General features: G+C 42.7%; 1 protein-coding gene across 1 annotated transcript; it reads right to left on the bottom strand.

Moving 5' to 3' along the window:
• Positions 1-5,877: 5,877 nt before the first annotated feature.
• On the bottom strand, positions 5,878-12,852 carry sdc3 (syndecan 3; the record flags this gene model as incomplete). The annotated part of the gene is made up of 4 exons (XM_035681952.1): positions 5,878-6,170; positions 8,045-8,231; positions 9,578-10,452; positions 12,720-12,852. Coding segments are annotated over 4 exons (1,362 nt in total), but the record flags the coding sequence as incomplete, so codon positions are not given.
• Between the last annotated feature and the right edge of the window lie 207 nt (positions 12,853-13,059).

The following is a 13,059-nucleotide window of genomic DNA, read 5'->3' as shown; positions in this document are numbered from 1 at the left end:
AACAGTAAAAATGTTCTTGTGTATCGATGCATCACTTTTAACTATCTAATAATATCATATACAAGATTATATAGAAGTCACAGGGCCCATTATTCGAGTATTTCTTTTGATACATTTTGCAAACAATACTGCTCTACTTTAACTTAAGTAGAAATGCAGGACTTTTACTTGTAATGGAGTATTTTTACATTATGATATTAGCACTTTTACTTAAATAAAGAATCTGTATACTTCTTCCACCATTGATAACCATAGTACATCTGTGGTACTTGGAAGTGAACCTCAATTAACTCCTCATGGCTTCCATATATCACTATAATGTGCAATAATGATAATATAAAATCAAAACCATAAGTTAGTTTATCCAATATGCTTTTTCAGCTTTACTCTCAATAATCTTGTGACCCCTCAGATTTATCCTGGGAGTCCTTGTGGGGGCCTAGATTGGGAACCACTGCTGTAAACTGAGGATAAATAATGCTGATCATTTTATTCCACAAAGGATGTAACAGCTGTTATTCTGCTATTTACATCCAGCAGCTCCCAATCAAAACTATCATATCAATGGTGAAAATGCCACGTTAAAATGAAGTAATTAAGAGTAGTAATAGTTGTTCCTCTGTTACCCACCAGATGGGGTGCTGGCTGGACCCCAGACCCTTAAACCTTCTTCTGCCTACCCAACTCTACTGTTTAGCTTTTACTCCTCTGTTCCACCCCTCCCAAACAGAATATGGCTGACACAAACCCCCACTCATCCTCTGTGTGAGGCTAATTTCCATATCAGCAGTCCACTACCCAAGGCCAAGACAGCTTGTTGTCTGCTCTGGATCCAGGGAAAGGCCATCTGCAGACTCCATGGTACTCCTCCACATCAGGTGACCTTGGTTTCATCTGGTTTGATGTAAAGAATGTAAACTGGGGCCCCATTTAGAACAATTTTCCTTTCCTGTGTGCTTACAAATCCCCACGGACAATTTATCTGATCACTTCATAAGTACATTTTTATGCAATGACTTAAGAATAATAACATCTCTGGCTGTTCCTCCCTTGAGGGTCTACTGAGTTCAGTAAGTGTAAATGGGCTGTTAAGAGGCACATATACACAGTAGCTCTGCATACAGGTCTTTCATGTAACGTCACTGGGTCAGAAATGGTATGAAGGCCAAGCTAAAGCTGGTGTGTGATAACACCAGAGCGAGACTTTGTGTCTGCCTGCGAGTTCTTTTGAATGTATGTTACTAAAATATGTTCCTATTCTGAGCAGTCTTTTCTTAGCCACTGGTTCAGCTCCAGAGTGAACCAACAAACAAACCCTTGGCCTCCAGTTTGAGTTCAGCACCAAGTGGGAGCAACTATGGGTCATAGTCAAGACCAAGGATCAAAAGGTTCAGTTCACCCAAAGTACCCCCGAAAAAACATGCTTTTCCCCTTACATCTAACTAGTATCTAGATCTGTACAGTTGCTTGTTGTTGTTTTTGTCCAAGTTTTGAGACATCTATCTCTGAGATTTCTTCCTGCAGCCCAGCAAAGTGGAGACAAATGGAATTTCATTTGTAACGCTCACAGCATTGAAAAATCACATTTAAATAATTCAACAGTCGTGTGCCTTTCCAGCAACAATGTCCTGGTTACTTTGAATAATCCAAAGACCACACAGACAACAGCCTGTTCTCTGGATTACCAGGACTAACCAAACTGCAGCTTTAATTAGGGACTAGAGAGAGTACTATTATATGAAGTTAAAGCAGTGGAACTTAACTTAAATATTAGTCAAGTAGAATCAGGATTAGTATTAATTAACTCTGAGTTAAAGTACATAAGCAGCTCTTCTGAAAACAACTCCAAGTAGCAGGTGCATTTGGCGATGGTGAAAAGGCCGACTGGGAGTTCTGACAGTATTTTAATTAAATTTCATTCCTCTCCAATTTTCTGTTGCTCTTCAACATGGAGACACCCTTTTTAGTTGACAGGAAAGCTTTTTTCCTCCTCACAATTTGCTTAACGAGTGAAAATTGTTTGTGAATGGGGAATCCATTCATCCATTATAAGTTATCATTTAGCGAGGTCGCCCGGGGGCTCTAGATTCAAACACGGGACCTTCTTGCTGTGAGGCATTGGTTACAATACTTGCTGATCTTGGAATATACTAATGAGTAAAAAAAAAAATGACTAAAAGAAAAAATATTAATGAACAAAGATGGATTACCTTGACCCCTAGAGGCTCCAGAAATTCTCAGGTTCACTGCATGTTAATTGGTTTTGGTAATTTGAATAATGGTGATTTTATTAGGGAATTAGCACAACTAAAGTACAATATCAACTAAAGTGGGTCTGGTATTGCTGCCAAAAGTTTTATAGGGGAACTCTGTGTCAAAATCAATATTAATCTAGTTTAAATTGTATTCACACGATGCAATTTCCTAAATAAAGTTGTTTTTAATCAAATTACATAAACTAACCCCCAGAAAATCTAGAGGAAGGCAGATTTTTTCAGGACAGGAGTACTAGTTGGTTTTTAGATCTCTAGGCAAACGATGAAGTGCACCGTGTAATCTCGTGTGTGCACTGTACTTAAAGGAGTAGTTCGATACTTATTCGCTTTCTTGCCAAGAATGAGAGGAGAAGATCAATACCACCTACAGCCGACCTCAAGCTAGCTTAGCTTCGCCTACTGGAAGCAGGGGGCAAACAGCTAGCCTGGCCTAACCTACCACCACCTCTAAAGCTTACTCCATCCGGCCAAGAAAAAGTTCTCCCGTAAAAACCACAACTTCTTGTTTATACACTGAAGTTTTGTACAGATTAAACAAACCATAATGTGTTTATCAGTGAACTTTAGGTGCTCATGGACAGATATTGTTTTACCTTTAGACAGAGCCAGGCTAGCTGTTTCCCCGTTTCCAGTCTTTATGCTAAACTAATCTAAAATATCAAACTTTTCCTTTAATGGAAACAGAGGTGCAAGGATACACAGATTGCACATAAGGCAGAGCAACATTGTTTGCCCAAGGGCCCTCTAACAGGTTGATCCAGCCACCATGAGGAGAGTAATTGTAAACAAATGTTATCCACTGCTGATAAAAAATTATACAAAGCAATCTAAAGAAAGTGCATAGTGGGATTGTTGTGTGATTGTTCTTTGTTGTTGGGGTTATTAGTCTGACCCAGTTCAAACCTAGTCCATCATGTATTATCGAGAGCACACTGAACACTAAAAGCACTTGAATTAAAACAGACAAGAGAGGACAGATTTACCCAATCAGGTTTTTTATTTGGAACAGAGTGGCAGATTAGTGACAGGGCGGTGGCATGGAGGATCCGCCTCCTCTCGCTCACTCAGCCAATGACAGAAACTCAGCCTTAAAAAAATGCAAATGTATAAAAACAGGAATGGGAACAGCAAACATAGAGTAGTGTAGCCTCCATCAGGCTTCACACATACACACGCACACGCACACACACACACACACCTACACTCATACACGTACAAATTCACCCTCTCACACACACGTCTTATTTGGCTACGCAGGCTTAGATGGGTACAAACACACGTTTACACTTCGACAGTCACTTTAGAAAAGATAGTACGTGTTAAGATCATTCCTGCCTGTGAGAAAGTGGCGTGCTGTCTGTCCGTCTGTCCTTTGCGGCAGAGAGACAGACAGGCAGACAGACAGTGAAAAGACAGTCAGTGTGTGTGAAAGCCACTGTGAGGGACCAGCTGCCCCTCATTCAGCAGTGAACAGACTAAACACACGCAGACACACACACACACGTCGACAGGCTAGTCAGTGTACACAAGAGTCTGCTGTGAAATACCAAGGTGAAGCACTCACGCACACACATACAGGTGGTGGTTTTAGATGAGGTGTAGACACACACACACACACACTGGCGAGGGGGCAGGCGACGTACACACACAGGAGTGGAAGAGGTGTGTTACCTGTCTGTGGAAGAGCGTGAGAACTGCTGGAGTAGGTAAACACACACTCGACCACAGTACATTCCAACTTTAACTCACCCCTCTGTCTCTTTCAAACACACAAAGACACACACAGGCATCCACACACACCCAGACTAGTATAGTTTTGACTCCCATGCATTTTTGTTCTACAGTACTGAGTATAATAGAAGCTACTAGCCCAGTCACACTGGTGTGGTTATTGTTACAATCTCTTAGATAGAAGCACAGCCCTACTGTCTCCTCACATTCCCCCTCCCAAACCGAATCCTAACCCCTCTTCCCCCCGTTGTCCCCGCCCCAAAAAAAGATTCCAACAGCAGGTTGAAGTTGAACCCATAAACGCTAATTCAAAGTCCGTTTCTTCTCCTAATCAAAGCTTTAATGACAAAAGTTGTGATTTAGACTGAATTAGTGCATGTGGGCACAACTTCCTGCGCGGATTCACACATTTTCATTAAAGCCCCCGCTCGCTTCACAGAGGCCCCTCCCATCCCCAAACAGAGAGCCAATGGTGGAAGAAAAAGAAAGTGAGGCATGCAAAAGGTGTGTGTGCGGGATGACGTGATGACTGGACACGTAGTTGTGCTTTTACACAAACAGACCAAACTCTAAGCCAACCGGCAACTGATCCATAACTAATCAATAACATATTGAAACCATCTGATCTCACTCGTATCACGAGCGATGACTATCACAATGACGATGATGATAATGACGATGACGGGTTTGATATGTGTTTGAATGATTTACAGTATATTTAAAGTCTGTGTGGTGTATCTAAATGCACAGCAAGTTTATATGTCTGCACGTGTGTGTGTGTAAGTGTGTGTGTGCGCACATGTGGCTGACGAGAGCACAGCTCATCTAAAGTGATGATGGATGTGATGAATAAAAACTCTTCATGATCATGCAGATGGTTAGTGATGCCAGAAAGGATACGCTGATATTTACATATAAACTTTTTTTTTTAAACTGCTAAATACACATCCTCCTGTTTAAGTATTATTATTATCATTATTATTATTATTATTATTATTCACCATCCACCCAAAAACATTGAACTGATTATATTATTGGTTAATTAATTACTATCCGTAACTAGTCTTTTGTACAGCTTAGAGAAGCAGACGGACCAGCCTTTTGTTTCCACAAGCGGCTCCTCGACGTTGTGAAACACGCAAGGGTTTGATCACCGTTTTCTGTTGGCCGAGCACAGATGGAGGAGGAGGTCAGAGCACCGTCGGGGACAGATACAAGTCTGTGTGTTTGCATGTGCATGTGTGTAAGCATGGTGTTTATTGTGGCAGTTATGATGTGTGTATGTGGTCTTTGAGCAACCAGGAGGGGATGGAAAAGGCACAAAAGAGACCTTTCCTCTCACCTTATTGACCCTGGGGCTCTGTGCGGCCAAACCAGACGCTCGTGTTGTTTTATTTATGGAGGGGGGGGGGGGGCGAGGGGCCGAGTCGAGCCACCCCTGGTCTGTTTCTTTGGTGTCTCGCTCAGGCTCACCTCCGCCCCTCTCCTCTCCTCTTTTCTTTTTTAGCCTTTGCATTCGCTCCATAAAACAGAGGAGGGAACTTTTTTTTGTGTAGGAAAACACAGGGTTGAGAGCTTGTGGTTTCTTGTGTTTTGTTTTGTTGTTTTTTACAAAATAATCATATCATTACATACAGAACAAGAGAATCTGTAGAATATTAATAACAACATTTACTTTAAAAACATCTTGTGTGTATGTGTTATTTTTTTTTCAGAATATATTTGGAATTTTTTTTTTCTTTTTCTTTTTTTGTCCTTCTTTTTCGTTTTCATTGAAAAGAAAGGTTCCAAGTCCGCAGATGAGAAAGGCGGGCTCTCGTGTGTTTTGGATGACGAGGTTTGAGGAGAGAGGGATGAGGAGAGTGCGAGCAGATGAGGGGAAGCGACGGAAGAAGATTTGGGAGGAGGGGGAGGGGCTTAGAGTATCTTTCTCTCTTCTCTCTCTCGCTCTTTCTCTCTCCCTCGGTGTGCGGTGCGTCTCTCTGGCATAATAGTGTTATGCATAAAACTCCTCCTGCTTGTCTGGTTTCTGGTAGGTGACGGTGGCCTGTTTGGGTTCCTCCAGCGTGTAGCTGCCTTCGTCCTTCTTCTTCATCCTGTACACCAGCAGCATCACCAGGAAGGCGGCAAACAAGGCGCCCACCACTCCTCCCACTATCACCGCTGTAGAAAGACATGAAGAGAGGGTGGATAATCTTAAAAAAACTTTCCAGAACATTACAGATCAGATCCTACAAACACTCACACACATACACATGAACAAATGCTAAAATACAATGGGAGTCACGGTTACATCCTGCAGCTGACTACATCACTACACACAACACACGCTGCTGCAAACACTCCATGTCAGAGAGCAGAGCATAGCTACAGCATCACTATCAGCTAGCTGCTAAGTGAAGACTGATGAGCCTGGATGTGCCAACCTACGTTACGTGTTGCCAACAGCTTAGTGCTAAATTGCAGCCCTGCAGTGCTACATAGTAGTGTAGCCCTGTGGTGTTGGTGTAACCAATCTGCAGCTGCTGCACTTTCTTCTGCACACATCGCTTAATGAACTCTTGCTGTGTGCGATAGATTAATGTGTGGTTATCAAATGGGGGGGAACAAAAACTTTCCCTCGTTAAACTAATTGGTATTGACGCCAAAACGGAGAACAAACTGTTTATTTTCCAAAATGCTTGAGGAACACTTTGTTTCCATTCATTGTGTGGGAGGTGTTTACTTTGTTTAATACATTACTGCCAATGTCAGAGTGCACAGGCTTTAAATAATAGAACTTTTCACCATGCTCTGTCACTGCACAAATATCCACCACTCTTGACTTTTCACGCCATTTCTTGTAATTAAATCTTATAAAACATTTTAATTAGATTTCTTTTTGTCAGATCATGCAGTTTTTGTGTTATAGTGTGCATAAATATACTTTCACCATCCATGATCTTACTCTGGAAGACAATTGTGATATTGGGCATAAAAAAAAATTAATTGCACCCTTTTAAATGCACCATTTCCAGTTTCTCATAAAAAAAGATATGATAAACTACTTTTCCTTGAATCTGTAATATCAGATCTTTATTACTGTCACTGACTAAGAGAAAGCTTTTTAACCGCTGTGCCTCAGTGTAACCTTGCAGAGCCGCTAGCAAGGCTGTAGACTCTTTGTCTTGTTAAAATATTGACGCCTATACTGTGAAACACTGTACAGATTTAGGGGGTAAAGGGCAGAATTGCAATAGTTTTTGATGAAAAACAATATGAAAGAAATAACTGAAATATCTGAATGGGGCAAATGGAAATGTTATTGTTTTATTTATCTAAACTTTAAACAAAATGACCTAATTTCTATTTAACTTTATTAATTTTCAGTGTGAAAAGTCAAAGATGGTAAATACGTGCAAATCACTGCATGTCCCATGTTCTCACAAAGATGAAAGTGAATACAGTGCCTATATACAGGATTATATATGAATGTATGAACCTGACATGTACTGTTGTAACTTGATCCCATTATACAGTCTAGTCTAAAGTCTGTTGCCTCCTGCTCTTTACCAATGACCAGGAAATCAGCGAAAACCACCGCCAGCAGTCCACCAATCAGAACAGCTGAAGGAGAGACAGAGAGCCAGTCAGGTCAGGCAAGTTGGCTGCTGCCTCACTTTCTACAACAGCTCTTTGGGATGAGGAGAGGGGAGCACTTGAAAAGAAATTGGATTTGCCCAGAGGGAAAATGATGAGAAAAAGAGGGGAGAAAGGAGGGGTTGGATAACCCAAGAAGAGGATTGCTTGTTCTCAACGGGTCAAACGGGGCTAAGTAGCACATTCACTTATCGTGATCAATCTGCACTACGTGAACATGAGTTACTGCCAGTTTATCTTAGCAGCTCCCAGTAAGCAAGGAAAGAACACAGGAGGCAACGGGGAAATGTAATCCGTCGATCTAAGAGGTGACTACCAAGCAGTTTATTTGAAACGAAGACAGAGTGACAGACACAGAACTTGACGACCAGGACAAATATTTGGACACATGTTCCTACCTATCAAGACCTCTTTCCTCTCCAGGATGTTTTTCTGCGGCAGCTGGGCGGCAGAGCTTCCTCCGTCCACCGTGTTGCCAATCAGATCGGGATCCACTGGCATTATTCCTCGACCGAGATCGTTACGGCGATCATCGCGGATCTCAAAATCTCCACTTGGCCCTGCAGCACCCACGTCGTTACCCTCCTGAGACAGAGAGAGAAAAGTGAGACTAACAACAGGAAATGTACATCTGATGTAATCACATTTGTTCCATGGAGCTACTACACTGAAACGTATCCAAACTAGCACAAACAGAGAACTTTCCATGGCACATGTTCACTTTTGAAACAATGAGCCTCTGTATGTTCTGATTGGTGGAAAGTTGCATATTGTCCAACACATATACACAGTTCATAAAATCTGGCAGCTTAATTACAATGTGGAAAACCAGACAAATCTCAATGCATCATGCGTTAATGCAGCACTGCTGCAAATAAACAGAAGCACATCAATCAGAGAAACGACTCTGGTCTGTAAATAATTAAGCTATCAGTGTTAAAGAGGCAGTCAAAAGAGGGGCTTGGTATCAAACCTCAATAGTTTATGGGTACTGACCAAAATGAGTCCATTAGTACAGAGCAGCGAAAAAGCTACTGTGTGAATCCGTATTCACTTATTCTTTGGTCAGATAGTTCCTGATTTAAATAATTTGCCAATTTTAGACTGGATTTTAGAGAGTAGTCTGTGTGGCAGCATTTTTCTTATTATCCACAAATCTCACAAACATTCTGTGCAATAGAGCTTTTATTGTCTGAAAACACATGACATGTAGTTCATCATATATATCTTATATATCCAATCTTATATAATCTGTAGCTGAAAAAGTTCCCAACATACACTATTTATTTCTGTTTCTTTTGTGAAAGAAATAGTTTGATATTTTGGGAAATATACACAATTGTTTTTGTCTGAGGGTGAGACAAGAAGATTCATACCACTCTCGTCTGTAAGTTAAAGTATGGAGCAGGGGAGTGGAGGTAATTAGCCTAGCTTAGCATAAAGACTGGCAACAAAGGGAAACAGCTAGCCTGGCTCTGTATGAAAATGAAAATAAAACACTCACCACCAACTCTGAAGCTCACTAATTAACATGCTTTATCCTGTTTGTTTAATCCATACACAAACTGTAATGTAACAGTTTGATGTTTCAGGGGGAGTTATGTGCTGTAAATATTTCTTGGCAAACAACATCTTGGCACAGTGACTTCCCAGAATCCTTTCATCGCTGTGACTTTGCCAGGTTGGTTGCCTGGATGGATGTTGTTCATCAAGAAATAGTTGCACCGTGTAACTCCCTCTAGAACCCACAGATTTTTACGTAACCATGAGTCTACGCTCCCCTATGGGACAAAGTTAAATTGTCACTTCCTACTCCCTGCTGTGTTGAGTTTGGTGTTTTCTTTTGGGGTTGATGCGCTCAGACCTACATGATGCTAATCTTCTTATTCTATATGAACATAATTATGTCAAACTAATATCTTTAACCTTACCTGTGAAGTTGTGGGCTGCTGAGAGCGAGTTCTCTCTGTTGGCACCGCCTGAGTGGCTGTCGTCATGGGAACCCTGGGCCTGAATGGGATCCTGGTCTTGATAGTGGTGGCAGTGGTGGCAGTGGTGGTGGTGGTGGGTGCAGCCGTTGTGGGCTCAGGGGTGGTCTCTGCTGTGGTGGACATGTCTTCCTCTGTGGTGATCTCTATGTCGAAGCCTGGGTAAAACGATGTGGGTTCAGGTGACAGGTAGACATCCTCTTCTTCTTCTGTGGTGCTCAGGTCATCCGAACCGGCAGAGGGTGCTGCACTTTCCGCAGTGCTGATTGCCGGGTTGGTGGTCACCACTGGGATGGCAGCAGGGGATCGTGGGGCGGCGGTGGTCTGGGCTGCGGCCCTGATTCGCTCCAGCTCTCTCTCTCTTTCAAGCTCCCGCTCTCTCTGCCTCTCTCTCTCTTTCTCTCTCTCTCTCTCACGTTCCCTCTCTCGCTCCCGCTCTCTCTCCCTCTCCCTCTCTCTCTCCATCTCCCGGACCCGCTCCCTCTCTCTTTCCCTCTCTTGCTCCCTCTCCAACTGTCTCTCCCTCTCTCTCTCCCTCTCCAGTTCCCTCTGCCTCTCTTGCTCTCTCTCTCTCTCCAGCTCTTCCTCCCTCTCTCTCTCCTTCTCCAGCTCTCTCTCTCTTTCCCAGAACACGCCGCTCTCTCCATCAGCCTCGGTGGGCAGCGGGGTGGCGGTGGGGTCCTCCGGGTTGGGGCTCGGCTCAGCCGCAGGTGAGGCAGAGGGGGCGGGGCCGGTGGCCTGGGTGGTGGAGAGGAGGAGGGGCTCTTCTGTGGTGAATGACACACCCACCGATGTCGGCCTCATTCTGATCTCTGGGACTGGAGGGGAGAGAATTTTTAATTTAAAAATGACTTGATTAAACAACAACAAGCAGAGGAGTCAAAGAATTAAAACATGTACACATCTCACTCAATCACACATTCCGTTCATCACTCACCCCACCCGCCCACACACTCACACACAAACAGTAAATCAGACACTGTGGCTGAAATCAATCCCTTATTCACTACTCTCTATATAATAAACACTCAATAATTGACTCTCCATTCTGCAGTAAATTGAGATTTCAGACACCTATATGTCACTGTCATTTTGCATCATCACTAACTAAGGTGTAGTGTTGCACAACTTTTTAAATCTATAAAATTTGATGCATTAAACTGTGGGACTGAAAGTAATCCATGGACACTATTATGTTGTTTCATTGTGGGGATCTTCATGCATTAATTTCCCATTGTAGATATATAATAGGGTTTTTAAAGATTCTTTTTTTGGCATTCTTGCCTTTATTTGACACATCCTAGGCTGGATTCAAACCATGTTACGGTTACATGGTAAAAATGTCACATAGACCACTAGTCTTCCATGATGGCTTTAAACCGGCTTAATTTGAAAATGCTTCATTTTCACTCTGGTTTGGACTTTTATCTACACAAAACCAGCATTGTTCTCACCAGAAAATGGAGCTTGTGAAAATAGCTCTCCATAGTGGATGAATACGAAAACACCGATCTCATGTTTTAGTGTGAAAACTCTTGGAGCTTTTGGAAAACAATGATGTAAGCCTGGTTGGGGCTGTGTAGTAGTCAAGCACTTCAGTATTGCACTTCCACAGGGTTGGGGGACTCATGATGCACAGATTAAAAAAAGGAATGGTCAAAATCTGTAAAGCAGCAGCCGAGTTTCTGTTCTCTCTGTCCTCTATACTCATTTTAGGCCAATCAGACAGCACAGCTATGTTTGGATTGTCAAATGACTTCAGGGTCATAAAGTAGTGATTTTATTGACGACTCAGCGCAGCAATTAGAGCTGTAATCAAATCGCTATTTTCTGCTTGTTTAACTGTCTGACAACAGAAAAATATGTAAATGAGGACAACTCCAGTAATTGTGAATTCAGCTGTATAACTTAAACATGTTAAACGATGTTGGCTGTGATGTTGTAGGCCGACTGAAGATGGAAGAGAAGAGATTTTCCTTTTTCTGGACTTTGTTTTCGTGTTAAAGGGTGGATGGAGATTTTTTATGAAAATGACTTTAAAAAGCTGTGGTGGATGCACGTAAACAGCATTTTCAAATACAAGAGAAGAGAAGAAAAGAGACAACGGTGCTGACTGATTCATTTTTTTTCTTAAATCTCATAATAGTATTATACCACCTTTCATTTTGTTATAGCAGTGAAGCTCCCTGGGTTGAAAGAGAAACAAATTGAATTTACAGGCACAAAGACGTAAAGGCTGACAGAGGAGCTGGAAAGGATATCAAAATGTGAACTCGAACAATGCAGCTTCTGTTAAACTTATCAGAAGCCTCAAAATGCCACATTCTGAAGCAGCAGCAGCGCAAAATGCACATTTGTCTGCTGAAAATGAGCTTTTCCTTTGGAATCAGACAGCTCTGTATCACGATTTGAGATAAAGCAATTTGCCGGGCTGCTGTTCCAACCACAGGGGGTGCCCCTGCTGCACTCTCCTGCTCTGAGTTGTAATTTATTTTGAGTGTGCTCTCCACTAGCGCAGTGTCTGAACCGAGGGCAGCCCTCAATGAGTCATGCTTAATAAGGAGAGCTATGCTCAAGCTTCAGCAGCTAGATCAGAAAATCAGCCTGAAGTACACCAACGTGATTTACGTTAAGTAGGTAATTCCTACACATGCAGACAGCCAGCTCACTCAAACGCAGACAGACGTTTGCAGATAGGTGCACACACAACTGCTGGCGTGGCGTGTGATTGCCTAATCTGTGTGGACGGTAATCTGATTAGAGTAAATAAGATCTGGGGGAATCGAGCCCTGGTTGCTGCTTGTTTGCGAGGGTGTGTCTGTGTTTAAAGGTGTTTCCAATAAATCTGTATCCAAAACTGTCCGTCGAGCCAAGTGGTTTGTATTGTGTAATTGTGTGTGCCTTTGTGTGTGTGAGTCTGGTGCCCAGAGGGGCCATAACTCCGGGACAGGGAGGAAGGGGGACGGGGTCTTCAGGGTCAGCAGATTGAAACCAAGCAGCTGTCGTGTTTTGAAAGAACCAGGCCGTGAGTGTGTAACCTCTCACACACTGAAACACAAACACACACACACACACACACACTTACAGCCGGAGCCGGAGCCTGAGTAGAGGTCCTCATCGTCGTAGAACTCATCTCTCGTTGAGCCTTCGTCGTCGATAGACGGTGACCAAGTCTGTCCCTGAGGGAGACACAGAGAGCGGGGGATACAGATGACAGAGATTAGAGTTATTCATCATGAATGACTGAGCCGTTTGTCATTTCATTTAAAAGAGGAACCACTTTGGCAGATTACATGCACACACAGACATGCACACAACTGTCTGAGAGGAGGCACAGGCAGCATTATGGTGGACAGGGTAACATCTGTCCGTCTGTGACTCTATGGAGGAGCATAGTTAATGAGTTGATCTAAAGCCGGGATTTT

Source organism: Morone saxatilis, unplaced genomic scaffold (assembly GCF_004916995.1).
Source record: "Morone saxatilis isolate NCDOM2014 unplaced genomic scaffold, NCSU_SB_2.0 Contig9, whole genome shotgun sequence".
Taxonomy (NCBI): Eukaryota; Metazoa; Chordata; class Actinopteri; family Moronidae; genus Morone; species Morone saxatilis.
Note: the sequence above shows the minus strand (reverse complement) of the source record. Positions and strands in the feature narration are given on the sequence as shown.